General features: G+C 40.6%; 1 protein-coding gene across 4 annotated transcripts in view; it reads left to right on the top strand.

Annotated features, from left to right (window-relative positions):
• Positions 1-16,904, top strand: part of ZNF84 (zinc finger protein 84) — a 53,613-nt gene extending 36,709 nt beyond the window's left edge. For 2 of the 4 annotated variants that reach the window (XM_021072885.1, XM_021072887.1), the window contains exons 4-6: positions 7,618-7,744; positions 8,631-8,726; positions 10,361-16,904. In XM_021072885.1, the coding sequence (XP_020928544.1) occupies positions 7,618-7,744; positions 8,631-8,726; positions 10,361-12,345 (2,208 nt within the window). In that variant the 3' untranslated portion in view covers positions 12,346-16,904. Of the gene's footprint in view, positions 1-998; positions 2,870-7,617; positions 7,745-8,630; positions 8,727-10,360 lie in introns of those variants that run through there. The other 2 variants (XR_002338535.1, XM_021072888.1) reach the window with 2 other exon arrangements.

Raw genomic sequence — 16,978 nt, 5'->3', positions numbered from 1 at the left:
GTTGTAGTGTAGGTCTGCAGCTGTAGTTCCAATTTGAGTCCTGTCCTAGGAACTTTTATATGCTGAAGATGTGGCCATAAAAAGGAAAAAGATAGAGAAATCATGGGAAAATACCCTCAAAATGTAAGATTCAGGTTGTAACAAAACTGAAGCAATGGTGTATTCACTCTAGGGCCTTGAGAATTTCTTAAAGCTTGAATTTATATGTCCTATGTAATCATTGAATTTGAGCTGTAAACTTGGTTCTCAGTTTTTTGACAGGTATAATGAATAACATGTTTATATGAATTGCATTGTCCAAATGAAAAAGGAAACTGATTCTTCATAGAAAGTAAATATTTCTTGGTCATTCCTTGATGAAGCCTTTGAATAAATGATATAGTGGGTAATGTCCTCAAGAGAAACATTGTAATAAATACAAGGGTATCATCATAGCCATTTCTCATAATTTTCCCCAGAGTATGACCCAAGGGGAAAATGCTAAAGCAGAACTTAGTCTATTTAAGTATTTACCTTTGTAATTGTGATGTAGAATTCACATGCAGAAAAGTTCCTAAAATGTACAAGTGCAGCTTAATGTATTATCAGATGTATATCCATAAAACCACCATTTCATTTCAAGAAGTAGTGCATTCCTAGAGTTCTTGTTGTGGCCCAGCAGTAACGAATCTGACTAGTATCTGTGAGGATGCAGGTTTGATCCCTGGCTCTGCTCAGTGGGTTAAGGATCTGGTGTTGCCATGAGCTGTGGTGTAGGTCACAGCTGTGGCTTGGATCCTGCATGGCTGTGGCTGTGGCGTAGGCCAGCAGCTGCAGCTCCGATATGACCCCTAGCATGGGAACTTCCATATGCCGTGGATGGCCCTAAAAAAAAAAGATATAGTGCATTCCCAGCCCAAATGAGTCCCTTCTGATGCCCTCTCCCAGTCACTTCTCCTTCCTGACAAGGGAACCAGGACTCTGACTTTTGTAACCATTCCCTTGCTTTTTTTTTATAGTTTCCCTCTGAAGTATTCATCCTTCAACACTGCAGTTTGGTTTTGTCTGCTGTTGTGTCTACTAGTTTGTGTTTTGTTTCTTTCACTTCACTTAATATTGTGTTTGTGAGACTCACTGCAGTTGCAACCTTCTCTCCAATTAAGCCAGCTTCTTAATATCACCACATCTAGTCAGTATCAAGTTTCCAGTTGTCTCATAAATTCATAAATTGTTTGTGGTTTGTTTGAATCAGAATCTAATTAAAGTTCATACAGTGCAGTTCCTTGATCTGTCTCAGTCTTGGTTTTTTTTTTTTTGTTTTTTGTTTTTTTGCTTTTTTGCTTTTTAGGGCCGCACCTGTGGCATATGGAGGTTCCCAGGCTAGGGGTCTAATTGGAGCTGTAGCTGCTGGCTTATACCACAGCCACAGCAACTTCAGATCCAAGCCGCATCTTCGACCTACACCACAGCTCACAGCAATGCTGGATCCTTGACCCACTGAGCGAGGCCAGGGATCGAAGCTGTAACATCATGGTTCCCAGTCGGATTCAATTCCACTGAGCCAGGACGAGAACTCCTCTTGCTGTTTTTTTCTAGCCAAATGATTTGTTGAAGAATCCAGGCCACTTATCTGTAGTCCCACTGTCTGAAGCCTTTGAATGAATGATGTAGTGGGTAATGTCCTCATTTTGCTGATTGCATCCCCATCATATTGTTCACACATCCCGTCACCTATGTATCCTGTCAGTTAGTAGGTTCAGAGCTGTGCAGTCCAGTATGGAAGCCACCAGCTTCCTACGACTGTTTAAGTTAAGTAAGCTAAATCCTGCAGTCACAGTCACCGCCTTCAAGTGCTCAGTAGCCACAAGCTGGACAGCCACCAACTGAGTAGCACAGATATAAAGCACAGCCCATCGTCATGGAAAGTTTCACTGGACAGATCTGATCTAGAGACTTAATCAGATTTGAGTGTGACCTTTGGGTAAGAATACTTCAGAGGCTGTGGTGGTGCTTCTCTCAGGAAGTGCATAGTATCTGCTTGTCTCTCTTTTTGTCCTACTGACACTTTTGTATGACCATTGCTCAGATGGAATATTTTATTAGAGTTTGCAAAGTAGCACCCTTCTTTTAACATTTCTTCATTTATTAATTAGGATGCTGCTTTCTCTCATGACAAGATACGTCAAGGGTCAGTCTGTACATTTTCTGCCCTAGACCTGCAATTGGTATCTTAAAATTTAGTTATTATCTTAAAATTTAGTTGCTAATTTTAAGTTTTTGTTGCCAAAATAAGGAAATACACTAGATTTTTATATATTGACTTGGTATCCAGGAATTTGGTAAGCTCATGTACTAGTTCTAATAATTTTTCGTTAGATTGTCCATGTTTATAAAAATATAAGCAGTACTTTTTTTCATTGAAAAGAAATTCCACTGACTTCCTAATTTGATAAGAGTTTCTACAAGTGTTGATTATTTTTCTTTTCTTTCTTTTTTTATTAATGTATAGTTGATTTAAAATGTGTCAGTTTCTGCTGTACAGCAAAATGACATATGTACCTATACATTCCCTTACATCATCTCCCATCATGGTCTATCCCAAGAGACTGGATATAGTTCCCTGTGCTATACAGTGGGCCCTCATTGCTTATCCATTCTAAATGTAATAGTTTGCATCTACCAACCCCAAACTCCCAGTCCATCCCACTCCCTCCTCCTCCCCATTGGCAACTACAAGTCTGTTCTCTGTGTCTGAGTCTGTTTCTGTTTTGTAGATAGGTTCGTTTGTGTCATATTTTAGATCCCACATATAAGTGATATCATATGGTATTTGTTTTTCTCTTTCTGATTTCACTTAGTATGATAATCTCTAGTTGCATCCATGTTGCTGCAAATGGCATTAGTTCATTCTTTTTTATGATTGAGTAGTATTCCATTGTATATATGTACCATATCTAGGGATGGAACCTGAACCCCTGCAGCTACCCAAGCCACTGCAGTCCGATTCTTTTTTTTTTTTTTTTTTTTTTTTTTTTAATTTTATTTTCCCACTGTACAGCAAGGGGGTCAGGTTATCCTTACATGTATACATTACAATTACAGTTTTTCCCCCACCATTTCTTCTGTTGCAACATGAGTATCTAGACATAGTTCTCAATGCTATTCAGCGGGATCTCCTTGTAAATCTATTCTACGTTGTGACTGATAAGCCCAAGCTCCCGATCCCTCCCACTCCCTCCCCCTCCCATCAGGCAACCACAAGTCTCTTCTCCAAGTCCATGATTGATTTTCTTTTCTGAGGAGATGTTCATTTGTGCTGGATATTAGATTCCAGTTATAAGTGATGTCATATGGTATTTGTCTTTGTCTTTCTGGCTCATTTCACTCAGGATGAGATTCTCTAGTTCCATCCATGTTGCTGCAAATGGCATGATGTCATCCTTTTTTATGGCTGAGTAGTATTCCATCGTGTATATATACCACATCTTCCGAATCCAATCCTCTGTCGATGGACATTTGGATTGTTTCCATGTCCTGGCTATTGTGAATAGTGCTGCAATGAACATGCGGGTGCATGTGTCTCTTTTAAGTAGAGCTTTGTCCGGATAGATGCCCAAGAGTGGGATTGCAGGGTCATATGGAAGTTCTATGTATAGATTTCTAAGGTATCTCCAAACTGTTCTCCATAGTGGCTGTTGCAGTCCGATTCTTAACCTACTGCACCATGGTGGGAACTCCTCTACCACATCTTCTTAATTCATTCATCTGTCGATGGGCATTTAGCTTGTTTCCCTGTCTTGGCTATTGCGAATAGTGCTCCTGTAAACATAGGAGTGCATCTATCTCTTTTAATTATAGTTTTGTCTGGATATATGGCCAGGAGTGGGATTGCTGGATCATATGGCAGTTCTGTTTTTAGATTTCTGAGTAACTTCCACAACTGTTTTCCGTAGTGCCAATTTACATTCCCACTAACAGTGTAGGAGGGTTTCTTTTTCTTCACACCTTCTCCAGCATTTTTTATTTGTTATCAATGATGACCCTTGTGACTGGTGTGAGGTGGTACCTCATTGTAGCTTTGATTTGCATTTCTCTAATAATTAAGTGTTGATCATCTTTTCATGTGCCTACTGGCCATGCTTATATCTTCTTTGGAGAAATGTCTATTTAGGTCTTCTGCCCATTTTCCAATTGGTTTATTTTTGTTGTTGTTGAGTTGTATGAGCTGTTTGTATATTTTAGAGATTAAGATGTTGTTTGCATTGTTCGCAACTATTTTCTTCCATTCTGTGGATTGTCTTTTTGTTTTGTTTATGGTTTTCTATGCTATGCCAAAAGCTTGTCAGTTTGATTAGTTCCCATTGGTGTATTTTTGTTTTTATTTCAATTGCCTTGGGAGACTGACTTAATAAAACATTTGTACATTTTATGTCAGAGAATGTTTTGCCCATGTTTTCTCCTAGGAGTTTTGTGGTGTCATGTGTTATGTTTAAGTCTTTAAGCCATTTTGAGTTTTTTTTGTGTGTGTGCATTGTGTGAGGTTATATTCTAGTTTCACTGATTTACATACAGCTGTCCAACTTTCACAACACTGCTTGCTAAAGACACTGTCTCTTTCCCATTATCCCCTCCTTTATTGAAGATTAATTGTAGATGTCTGGGTTTATTTCTGGGCTCTCTATTCTGTTCCATTGATCTATATGTCTGTTTTTGTACCTATTCCACACTGTTTTGATTATTGTAGCTTTGTAGTATTGTCTGAAGTTTGGGAGAATATTGCCTCCTTCATTTTTTTTTTCCCCTCAGGATTACTTGGGCAATTTTGGACTTTTTACAGTTTCATATAAATTTTTGGATTATTTGTCTAGTTCTGTTAAAAATTTTATGGGTGATTTGATAGGGATCATGTTAAATTGGTAGATGCCTTGGGTAGTATAGCTATTTTAACAATATTAATTCTTCTAATCCAGGAGTATGGGATATCTGTCCATTTTTGGAATCCTTTTTAATTTTCTTGATTAGTGTTTTATAGTTCTCAGCAAATAAGTCTTTCACCTCCTTGATCAGGTTTATTCCTAGGTATTTAATTTTGGGGGGAGTGATTTTAAAAGTTTTTTTTTTATATTCTTTTTCTAATATTTCATTGTTAGTATACAGAACTGATTTCTGACTGTTAATCTTGTATCCTGCTACTTTGCTGAATTCATTGATTAGATTGAGTAGTTCTTGAGTGGAGTCCTTAGGATTTTCTATATATAGTATCATGTCATTTGCATATGAAAATTTTCTCTCTCTCCCAGCTTGGATACCTTTTATTTCTTTTTGTTTGTTGGTGTGTTTGATTGCTGTGGCTAGGATTTCTAATACTATGTTGAATAAAAGTGGTGAGAGTGGGCATTCTTGTCTTTTTCCATATTTTAGCAGGAAAGGTTTCAGCTTTTCTCCGTAGGGTATTATATTGGCTGTGGGTTTTGATTATTTTTCAAAAACTTTTTTGACTATACCTGTGGCATATGGAAGTTCCCAGGCCAGGAATTCAATCCAAGCCATAGCTGTGACCTGCTCTGCAGCTTCAGCTATGCCAGATTCTTTAGCACATTGTGCCAGGCCATGGATCAAACCTGCTCTTCCATAGGGACACAGAAAATCCTAAAGATATTATTATTATTGTCTTTTCTAGGGCTGAACCTGCTGCATATGGAGGTTCCCAGGCTAGGGGTCTAATCAGAGCTGTAGCTGCCGGCCTACACCACAGCTCACCGCAATGCTGGATCCTTAACCCACTGAACGAGGCTAGGGATCAAACCTGCAACCTCATGGTTCCTAGTCGGATTCATTAACCACTGAGCCACTATGGGACCTCCTGATTTTATTTTTTATTTATTTTTATTTATTTTTTTTGTCTTTTTTTTTTTGCTATTTCTTGGGCCGCTCCTGCGGCATATGGAGGTTCCCAGGCTAGGGGTCTAATCGGAGCTGTGGCCGCCAGCCTACGCCAGAGCCACAGCAACGCAGGATCCGAGCTGCGTCTGCAACCTACACCACAGCTCACGGCAACGCCGGATCGTTAACCCACTGAGCAAGGCCAGGGATCGAACCCGCAACCTCATGGCTCCCAGTCGGATTCGTTAACCACTGCGCCACGACGGGAACTCCCCCTGATTTTATTTTTTAATTAAAAAAAAATTTTTTTTAGTTCCCTTTGTGGCTCAGTGGTAATGAACCCAGCTAGTATCCATGTGGATGTGGGTTCGATCCACGGCCCCAATCAGTGGGCTAAAGATCTGATATTGCTGGCATTGTGGTGTAGGTCACAGATGAAGCTTGGATCTGGGGTTGCTGTGGCTGTGGTGTAGGCAGGCTGACGGCTACAGCTCTGATTCAACCCCCAGCCTGGGAACTTCCATATGCTGTAGGTGATGCCCTAAAATACAAAAAAAAAAAAAAAAAATTTTTTTTTTTTTTCTTTTTTGAGCACTCCATGGGATATGGAATTCCTAGGCCAGGGATCAGATCTGAGCTACAGTTGCAGTCTATGCTGCAGTTACGGCAACACTGGATCCTTTAATCCAGTGTGCCAGACTGGAGATCAAACCTGTGTCCCAGCATTTCATAGACATCACCAATCCTGTTATTCAACATCAGGAACTCCCATTTCTGATTTTAAATTTGTATCCTCTAACATTTTTTTCTTGATGAATCTGGCTAAAGGTTTATCAGTTTTGCTTATCTTTTCAAAGAACCAGCTTTATTGTTTTTTAGTCTCAATTTATTTCTGATCTTTATGATTACTTCCCTTTAACTAACTTTAGGTTTTGTTTATTCTTCTTTCTCTAGTCATTCTAGGTGTACTGTTAGGTTGTTTATTTGAGATTTTTCTTGTTTCATGAGGTAAACCTGTATTGCTATGAATTCCCTTTTAAAACTACTTTTGCTGCATCCTGTAGGTTTTTGTATTGTAGTGTTTTCGGTTTCACTTGCCTCTAGGTATTTTTTTTTTTCTCTTCTTCTTTAGGGCTGCACCTGTGACATATAGAAGTTCCCAGGCTAGGGGTCAAATCGGAACAGTAGCTGCTGGCCTGCACCACAGCCACAGTAACGTGGGATCTGAGCCATGTCTGCTTACGGCGTTGCCTGCTCCTTAACCCACTGAGCAAGGCCAGGGATCAAACTCATATCTTCATGGTACTAGTTTGGTTCTTCACGGCTGAGCCACAATAGAAACTCTTCCTCCCTGCTTTTTTGTCTCAGCTCTTAAAACAGTGTTTTTGTTTGTTTGTTTAATTTATAGATGTCCACGCTTATAGATGTCCATGTTTGCAGTTGTCTACCAAACTAAACATTTTTTTCAGATGTTTTTTCATTATCTTTCTTTGGCTACCATATCTTCTGGTGACAAACTTGGGGTTCAGTAAACATTTTCTTGGCAGTTTGGAAGATTTAAAGCCACATTTTCCAATTCTCATGTGAATGGAAGTATGAAAGAATACACAAAGGCCTTTTATCCCACAAAATGGAGCACAAAAGTAGGGACAGAGTAGAAACTCTGTAACTTGCCACGGTGAGAATGATGTGCTCCAGTTCCCCACATCACCTGTTGATGACTGCTTCTGACTCACGAAGATTGTGCTCTTACAGGAGTCATTCTCATTTGAAGATTTGTCTGTGGACTTCACCCAGAAAGAATGGCAGCTGCTGGACCCCTATCAGAAGGACTTATATAAAGATGTCATGTTGGAGAACTATAGCAGCCTTGTGTCACTGGGTAAGAAAAGCTGCCCAGAGAACTTCATGTTGTGCCTGATACTTTGCTTCTTTCTTTTAGTTGCTGAGAGCTCTGGGGCCTCCAAAATTTTTAATGATTTTGGGCATAAATTTAGGAGATCAGATTTCCTTGGACTGTGACACCAGGGAGAGTAATGGATTTCAGCTTATGATAATGAAGTCTTAATTTCTTTTCTTTTTTTCTTGTTAGGGCTGCACCTGTGGCATATGGAAGTTCTCAAGCTAAAGATCAGATCAAAGCTGTAGCTGTCAGCCTACACCTCAGCAATGCCAGATCATTAACCCACTGATTGAGGCCAAGGATCAAACCTACATCTTCATGGGTACTAGTCAGATTCTTAATCTGCTGAGCCACAACGGGAACTCCTGAAGTCTTAATTTCATTGTGCAGCCTCTGAAACTAATAGGAGTAGCGGTAACACCTGAGGTATGTAACTTACTGTGCACCACCAACTGTGTACCGCTTACTCTCTGCCACCTACTATGGGCGTATAGAATCACTTAACCATCAGGGCAATCCTATGTGGCAAGTATGATTACTGTCGTTTTTTTTTCTAATGAGGAAATTGAGGTAAAGAGAGGCTAAGTAACTTTCTCCAGGACTGACAGCTTGTAAATGAAAGAGCCTGAATTTGACCCAGGCACACTGGCAACAGAGCCTCTGGAGTGTTTATGCTTTTGGACTTGAATTATAGAGGTCAAAGATTCTTAGCCTTATTAGCCACCAGGGAGACCATTACCATTCTTTTGAGAATTATTTACTCTTGGTCTACGAATTCATGACTTCACTGAGCCTACTAATGCCAAACCTTGTGCATTCTTCAGAGGCTCTAAAGGCCAAGGCCTTTGTGATTTTCTCTGAACAGGGTATGAGGTTATGAAACCTGGTGTCATACTCAAGTTGGAGCAAGGAGAAGAGCCGTGGACAGGAGATGGAGAAATTCCAGGTTCAGACCCCCCAGGTGAGTGTGTGCAAACTAGACAGATGGAGAAGTTAGATGTTCAGTCTCAGCCAGGTGGGGGCTGGCATCTTTGAAATGTTCCTTAAAGAGCTCTTTTCAACATCTCAAACCCTTAATGATGATTCAGAATAGAGGACGTAGACTTCTTAAGTAAATCACATTTACATGTGGTTTCTTTGCTCATCACTTGAAGTGTTTCCATGTTATTTCCCATCTGTCACATCTGGAGCTTTGACTTCTTGTTAGGCATTCTGTCCCCTGACTTGGTTAATCTTCTGTCTACCCTACCCCTGTGGTTGGAGATGCCTGTGCTTGGACATCAGGGTTTCATTTCCCCTCACTTTGGGCATCTCTAATGTGAAGCCTTCTCTGTTCAGTCTAATTATGTCAGAAAATGGATCATCATTCCTCCTAAACCATTGGCCCATTTTTTTTCCCTTATAAAATTAGATTCTAGTGGTTTTTTGTGTGTGGCTTAGACACCATAAGAGTACATGGAATTATCTTTTTCCATCATTTTTTCTTATTTAAATTTTATGCCCTTTTGGAGTTCCTCTTGTGGCTCAGCAGTAATGAACCCGACTAGCATCCATCCAAACCTGACTAGGATGCAGGTTCGATCCCTGGCCTCGCTTAATGGGTTAAAGATCTGGCATTGCCATGAGCTGCAGCAGAGGCCAGCAGCTGTAGCTCTGATTCAACTCCTAGCCTGGGAACTTCCATATGTCACAGGTGTGACTCTAAAAATACAAAAATAAATAAATTTTATGCCCTTTGGTGGAAAACATCTTTTTAGAGACTTCTCAACTCCCACTTAAAAGTAGGTCTGTGATTACTGAACTTCCCAAACTGCTAGAGAGATGAGTTCCTGTCTCCCTTTGTAAGCTATTTTACATGGCAACACTAAGCGTCTAGCACTACTCTAATTAGCTGAACCTCCTTCCTCGTTACCTGGTGTGTGATGTTCACTCAATTCAGGGTCCCTCAAAAGTATACCCTGAGATACTTTTCTGAATGCAGGAACTTCCTGGGACCATGTCCCCTACCGTATAGTGGGAGAAAGGGAGGTGAGGTGGGGTTGGGGATGCCACGGGTGTGCCATTGCACTGCTGTGGGCCTGGGCACAGTGCTGCTGGGAGCCCTCCATCTCCCACATCTCAGTGATTGAGCATTGCTCTCGGGAACACCTGGACTCCAGAATTTCTAGCATCCCTGCACATGGCCCAATAAAGGTCTCTGTGGAGAGGTGAGGCTCCACAATTGGCCCAAGCTGCAGTGTCCTCTGAACGTAGCTGAGGGTGCAGGTGAGGCAACATGAGCACCTGCCATGGGCTGTGGTCTCTTCTTCAAGGACCCTCGGTGTAACCTGTTCAGTGGTTTCCCCTCCCCCAAGTTGGTGTCAGCTCCATTCAGACTTAGTCTACTGTCTATTTTCTGTTTTTGTTCACAGCATCTAAAATTTTTTTCAATAACTTGAGGATAGACATTGTAGACTTACTAATAGACTTGGGACTTGTTTCAGACTAGAAAACTAAGCCTTAAAAGGTATTCATCTCCTCAAATAGCATTTCTAGTTTTTTACTCGATAAGCACAACTATAGAGGGATTCACAGGTTTTTGTTTTTTCTTCATAGAACAAGTCTTGCAAGTAAATGGTCACATGACTTGGCACAAGGATAACCAAGAGAAGCTTCAAAATATGAAGCAAGATCATGAATGTGATGCACCGGGAAAGAATTTTAATATGAATGTGAACTTTGTTCCTTTAAGGAGTTCAAACAATGAAGATGACATAGATGGATTAGTTTTAAAACATCACTTAGGTTTAATTTTTCCAAAAGCAGATTGTGGAAAAACAGAATCAGCTGACGTAAACATATTTGATAAATTGTTTCTCCATACCAAGCCTGGGGAATCTGATACTTGGTTAAAATACTATGAATGTGGTAAATTTGATAAAGTTAGCTATAAGAAGTCACAGATCATTATTTACCATAGAACTCGTTTAGGGGAGAAGCTCTATGAATGCAGTGAATGTAGGAAACGCTTCAATAAGAAATCAAGTCTCATTAAACATCAGAGCAGACATATAAGAGAGATAGCCTATGGCTGTGGTAAATGTGGCAAAACCTTTCCCCAGAAGTCACAGTTCATTACACATCACAGGACTCATACAGGAGAAAAACCTTATAATTGTAGCCAGTGTGGGAAAGCCTTCTCCCAAAAGTCACAGCTGACATCCCATCAGAGGACACATACAGGGGAGAAACCATATGAATGTGGTGAATGTGGGAAAGCTTTCTCACGGAAGTCACATCTCATATCACATTGGAGGACGCACACTGGAGAGAAACCCTATGGATGCAGTGAGTGTGGGAGGGCCTTTAGTGAAAAGTCAAATCTCATCAATCATCAGAGGATTCATACAGGAGAGAAACCTTTTGAGTGTAGGGAATGCGGGAAAGCCTTCAGCAGGAAGTCACAGCTTGTCACACATCACAGGACCCACACAGGAACAAAACCCTATGGATGTAGTGATTGTAGAAAAGCCTTCTTTGAGAAATCAGAGCTCGTTAGACATCAGACAATTCATACTGGAGAGAAACCCTATGAATGCAGTGAGTGTCGGAAAGCCTTCCGAGAGAGGTCCAGTCTCATTAACCACCAGAGAACCCATACAGGAGAGAAGCCTCATGGGTGCATCCAGTGTGGGAAAGCCTTCTCCCAGAAGTCGCACCTCTTGTCACATCAGATGACACACACAGGAGAGAAACCCTTTGTGTGCAGTAAGTGTGGAAAAGCCTTCAGTAGGAAATCTCAACTTGTCAGACATCAGAGAACTCATACAGGAGAGAAACCCTATGAGTGCAATGAATGTGGCAAAGCCTTCAGTGAAAAACTAAGCCTCACTAATCATCAGAGAATCCACACAGGAGAAAAACCATATGTATGCAGTGAGTGTGGAAAAGCCTTTTGTCAGAAGTCACATCTCATATCACATCAGAGGACTCATACAGGAGAGAAACCCTATGAATGCACGGAATGCGGGAAAGCCTTTGGTGAAAAGTCAAGTCTTGCAACCCACCAGAGAACCCATACGGGAGAAAAACCTTATGAATGCAGGGATTGTGAAAAAGCTTTCTCCCAGAAGTCACAGCTCAATACTCACCAGCGAATTCACACAGGAGAAAAACCTTATGAATGTGGTATTTGTCAGAAAGCTTTCTTTGAGAAATCAGAACTAATCAGACATCAAAGAACTCATACAGGAGAAAAACCTTATGAATGCAGTGAATGTCGGAAAGCCTTCAGGGAGAAGTCAAGTCTCATCAATCATCAGAGAACACATACAGGAGAGAAACCCTTTGAATGCAGTGACTGTGGCAAAGCCTTCTCTCGGAAATCACACCTCATACCTCACCAGAGGACTCACACAGGAGAGAAACCCTATGGATGCAGTGAGTGTAGGAAGGCCTTCTCTCAGAAGTCACAGCTTGTTAATCATCAGAGAATTCATACAGGAGAGAAACCATATCAGTGCAGCGAATGTGAGAAAGCCTTCTCCCAAAAGTCACAGCTCATTAATCATCGGAGAACTCATACACTAAAGAAGTCCTAGGAAGGGGGGTTAACATTTGTATTTGACAGAGACCTTATCTCCCTGTACTTCAGAGGAGGTAGTTAGGGTACATATTTCAGATAACAGTCACCTCACATTACATGTCTGAGTGCTCTTGTAGGGTAGAAACTCTAAGTGAGGTTATATAGGTAAAGCTTTCAGCAGCTTTTAATATGCTTATTAAAATTTGTAGAGTAGAACGACCCTAAGAAATGCAGTGAATTTCAAAAACCTTTCAAACCATGGTGAGACATTAATGGTAGAAAACTAACAGTGAAGAGGAATACTGTGAATATCAGAAAGTCTTCCAGAGATCAGATCTCATTAGCTGTCAGAAACATTCCTCCTGGGAATGAACTCTCTTCTGGTGAGTTAAGGAAAACTCCATGAATGCCACGGGGTAATATTTTCGTTAAGAAACAACAGCTCATTGTATATAAGAAAATGCCTTCAGGAATCAATCTTTGGTAAGTAATCCCACCATATTGTATTTTGTGGGTAAACCTAACGATTTAAAGACAGTAGAAATATGTGTCCCTATAAATAATGCTATAATGGAGAGCCATGCACTTTTTATAGACATATGTACCCCAAATACCCAACTCTAAATGACTGACATATGTTTAGTCCAAAGTATGAAGTTTTAAAAATATGTGAATAACTTGAACATCTAATTAGGAAATTTCTCAGTGATATATAATTATGGTTTCTTTTCCTGTGTCACACAGTTTCATATTTTGGAATTGCATATGATAATGTAATTGGGAGAATGAGATGCACATGTCTTGTCATGCCTGTGATGTCTGTCAAGACACACCATATACTACTGGTTTTTCTATTTTAATGATATTATAAAAGTGGTAACTAATAGGACATGTCTTAACTGCTCAGTAAGTAGCAGAGGTAATATTACCACATCTCCTCCTTATGATTTGTTGGTTTATAAAAGGGTTTGTTGTTATTGACCTTCATTTTCACTAACAGGAGCCAACATTATATAGTCTCCTGCATCCTCAGAGTCTGAGACACAGTTTGTATAAAACTTGGTTAATAAGTACTCGAGGGCAGCACTGCAGAATTGCAGTAGTGAATGGTGAGCAGGGGAGAGGGGGCGTGTGAACTGTCGCTCAGCACTCAGTCCACATGGAGGTCCAGAGTGCTGAGCAGAACCCTTTCTCATCCTGTGAGAGCCCCTGTGTGTCAGCTGTGCTGCGTCACCTGTATACAGTTTCAATTTAATTTACATGATGAGGTGTCACGGATACTGTGTGCTGTTATGTTTTCGGTATTTTGTAAAATATCTTGTAAAAAATTATATGGAAAAAACAATTATTTAAGAGTCACTTCAGAAAATGTAAAAGAGAATTTTGTGATGAGAAATATATTTTTGATGTATTCAAGGAAGCCTGTTTGGCCTTCCTGCAAATTTCCGTGATTATTGTACAGGTATTAGGAAACAAGGTTTTCATTGTTTAACATTTGAAATGTTTTTCACCTGCCTTTCACCTGTTGCATCACCCACACAGGATACTTTCCGCTTTGTAATTTCCATTATATAAGTATGGTTCCCTTTTAAAATGCATGAACCATATCTTAGCTTATTTAGAATTTTGTAGTGATCACTCTGTAATGTTGCCTGACAAAATCAACTATAGTTGTTATATAATGGTGAAATTTAAAAAAGTCCACATAGACCTTGTTTCCAAACTTGGAAAAATCAAGCTTTCTGTCATGCATGAGTTGTTTTATCAGTATTGCACCTTTGATTCTAGCACCTTTGATTCTAAAAGTATTTTATTCCTTTAACTACAAATTTTGCCTCATTGTTGGAAAATTAGGACTTTAAGAGTGATTTTATGAACCGCTGTACTAGAATTTTAACAGCCAGATAATCCTGTTTTTCCACATATAATTTTTCAAAGTCCCATTTTCCCAATTTTTATTCATATACAAATGAACAGACTTCCAATTTTCTCCCTAATACTTGAAGGTTATTTTACCCGGTGGAGGAAACGGACCTTTGTAAAGCAACAGACAATTATCAGTATGGTGTTTCCTTTGTATTTTTTCCTTTCCATCTGCCCTGGTTCTCTTCCCTAGTCCTAGAGATTGATTCCTTAGGTCAGGAGTCTGTTGTCTAAACATCTTCCTAATTTTGTCACTCCCATTGTAGAATACTCCATTAACTATTAACTATTAAGCAGTTAAACTTAGTACTTTTTTCACAAGGTAATGGAACATTAGTACTAGCCTCTTGATTGAATATGCAAGAACCAATTTTTTTCTCTAAGGCTCAGGTATTAGTCCTAGGGAGAGATGATGCTGGCCGCAGAGGTTTCATTTATCAAAATATCTGATGTGGGAGTTCCTGCTGTGGCAGAGTGGGATTACAGTGTCTCTGGAGTACTGGGGGTGCAGGTTTGATCCTCAGCCTGGCACGCAGTGAGTTGCAACTGCGGCTCAGATCTGATCCCTGGCCCAGGAACTCCATGTGCGAAGGGACAGCCAAAAAGAAAAAAATATGTACATGTCTGATGTGGATGCCCACTTATTCTATGTACAACTCACCGGGAGCTCTCTCTTCTGAAGGGTCACAGGAGGGCTCTGATTCTGAAATTAGAGATACTCAGTGTCAGGTTTTAAAAACCATCAAAGTTTTTAAATTACTTTGGTAAATCACAAAAAAGTGTCCCCATATTTACCCTTGTTAATGCCTACCACAAACCCCCACCTCAAGAAAAAAGCCAGGAGTTCCCGTTGTGGCTCAGTGGTAATGAACCCAATTGGTATCCATGAAGACTTGTTTTTTTTTTTTTTTTTTTTTGCTATTTCTTGGGCCGCTCCCACGGCATATGGAGGTTCCCAGGCTAGGGGTCGAATCAGAGCTGTAGCCACCGGCCTACACCAGAGCCACAGCAATGCGGGATCCGAGCCACGTCTGCGACCTACACCACAGCTCACGGCAACGCCGGATCGTTAACCCAGTGAGCAAGGGCAGGGACCGAACCCGCAACCTCATGGTTCCTAGTGGGATTCGTTAACCACTGCGCCACGACGGGAACTCCAAGACTTGGTTTTAATCCCTGGCCTTGCTCAGTGGATTAAGGATCCAGCGTTGCCATGGACTGTGGTGTAGGTCGCAGACTTGGCTGAGATCTGGCATTGCTATGGCTGTGTTGTAAGCTGGCAGCTGCAGCTCTGATTCAACCCCTAGCCTGGGAACTTCCATATGCTGCGCCTGTGGCCCTAAAAGGCAAAAAATAAAAATTAAAAAAAAGAAGAAAGCCAGATTTGCAGTTAAATGGGATTTACTATCAGGGGTTTCAGGAAGCAGTATCCATTACACTGAAATCAACTACTTGAGGATTTTCTTTTCTCTTTCAGCACCTAGCTTCCTTTACTGGCCTAGAGACGGTCCTACAGAGGACGTTTCAATAGTATTCCTTTTACTGGGTAGTGGATCTTTGGCGTCCTTTCTGTGAGCGTTGAGACCTGTCCCAGGACTTCCTTGTATTCAACTTTCCTTTGTGGGCTTTGATGTCTTGACAGTTTCCTCTGTATGGATCTAAGTGCTCCTGACATTTGGTTTCAAGAACATCACTTGTAGAACGCTGAGGAAATGGACCCAAAGATCCCAGATTTATTTACCAATATCTGCATTACATAGCAGAATATAGATAATAGACATTTGGCTTCTATATCTGAAACCTCAGGCATTTGGTCATTTATTCCAGCAGTATATGCCAGAGCTTTTGATTTCGATGAGTTTGTTCATCTGCCAACATGATACCAACAAGCTTTCAGATGTTGAGCACCTAGTCCTGGCCTAAGTGGTGATAAACTAACTCAACAATGAATGACCCTTGCACTTGTATGCATATTTTTTTGCCCCTATCATTCTTTTTTAGTCCATTTTCCACACTTATACATATTAGTTATTTTAAGATACCAATAAGTATTGAAATACTGTGGGCTAATTGCAGACTAAAAGTGTAATATCCTCATGGTATTTGAGGACTTCCATACAAATCCATGCCGCTCCATCATTTCCAATACTTTTTCTTTCCTCTTACACCGTTTTTTAGCTTTCTTGAACTACTTGCAGTTCCTTGAGATTCCCACAATCTCTCCTCTCACACTTTTTACAAATCTAGTTCCCCTTGAAGTGCCCTTGTTCCTTGTTAATGCCTATCCAGCCCACGTGAACCTGTGCATGTATTTGGCACTTGTGATATAATCATTGCATGTTTTATCTCTCCCATTAGAAAGCTTATGGGAAGTTGGGACTATTTTGACTGTAGAATTTCAGCAACTGAAGCTTTACTCCGAAAGTGTGGGTGGTGTCAGTGGCTGTGTTTTGGACCACACGGGGAAGTGTAGCTGCAGTGAGAGAAGAGTGAAGCCATCATGGAAGCCAAGTCAAGGCACAGCCTGATGGGGTCCCGATGTCTGGTTCTTGTCTTCAGGTCCAGGTGCATCTCTGCCCTTTTCCTGTTGGACAATTGGATTCTTCTGTGAGATATTCACATACCTTCTAATAAACCCCCATGTTTGCTTCAGCTGTTCACGTTCTGTTTGTTACTTACAAGCCAAGTGCCCAAAACATTGAGGTCAGGCTGAGTGGTGAGATGGG

The sequence above is a fragment of the Sus scrofa genome, chromosome 14 (assembly GCF_000003025.6).
Source record: "Sus scrofa isolate TJ Tabasco breed Duroc chromosome 14, Sscrofa11.1, whole genome shotgun sequence".
Taxonomy (NCBI): domain Eukaryota; kingdom Metazoa; phylum Chordata; class Mammalia; order Artiodactyla; family Suidae; genus Sus; species Sus scrofa.
The sequence above is the reverse complement of the archived record's forward strand: the minus strand, read 5'-3'. Positions and strand labels throughout refer to the sequence as shown.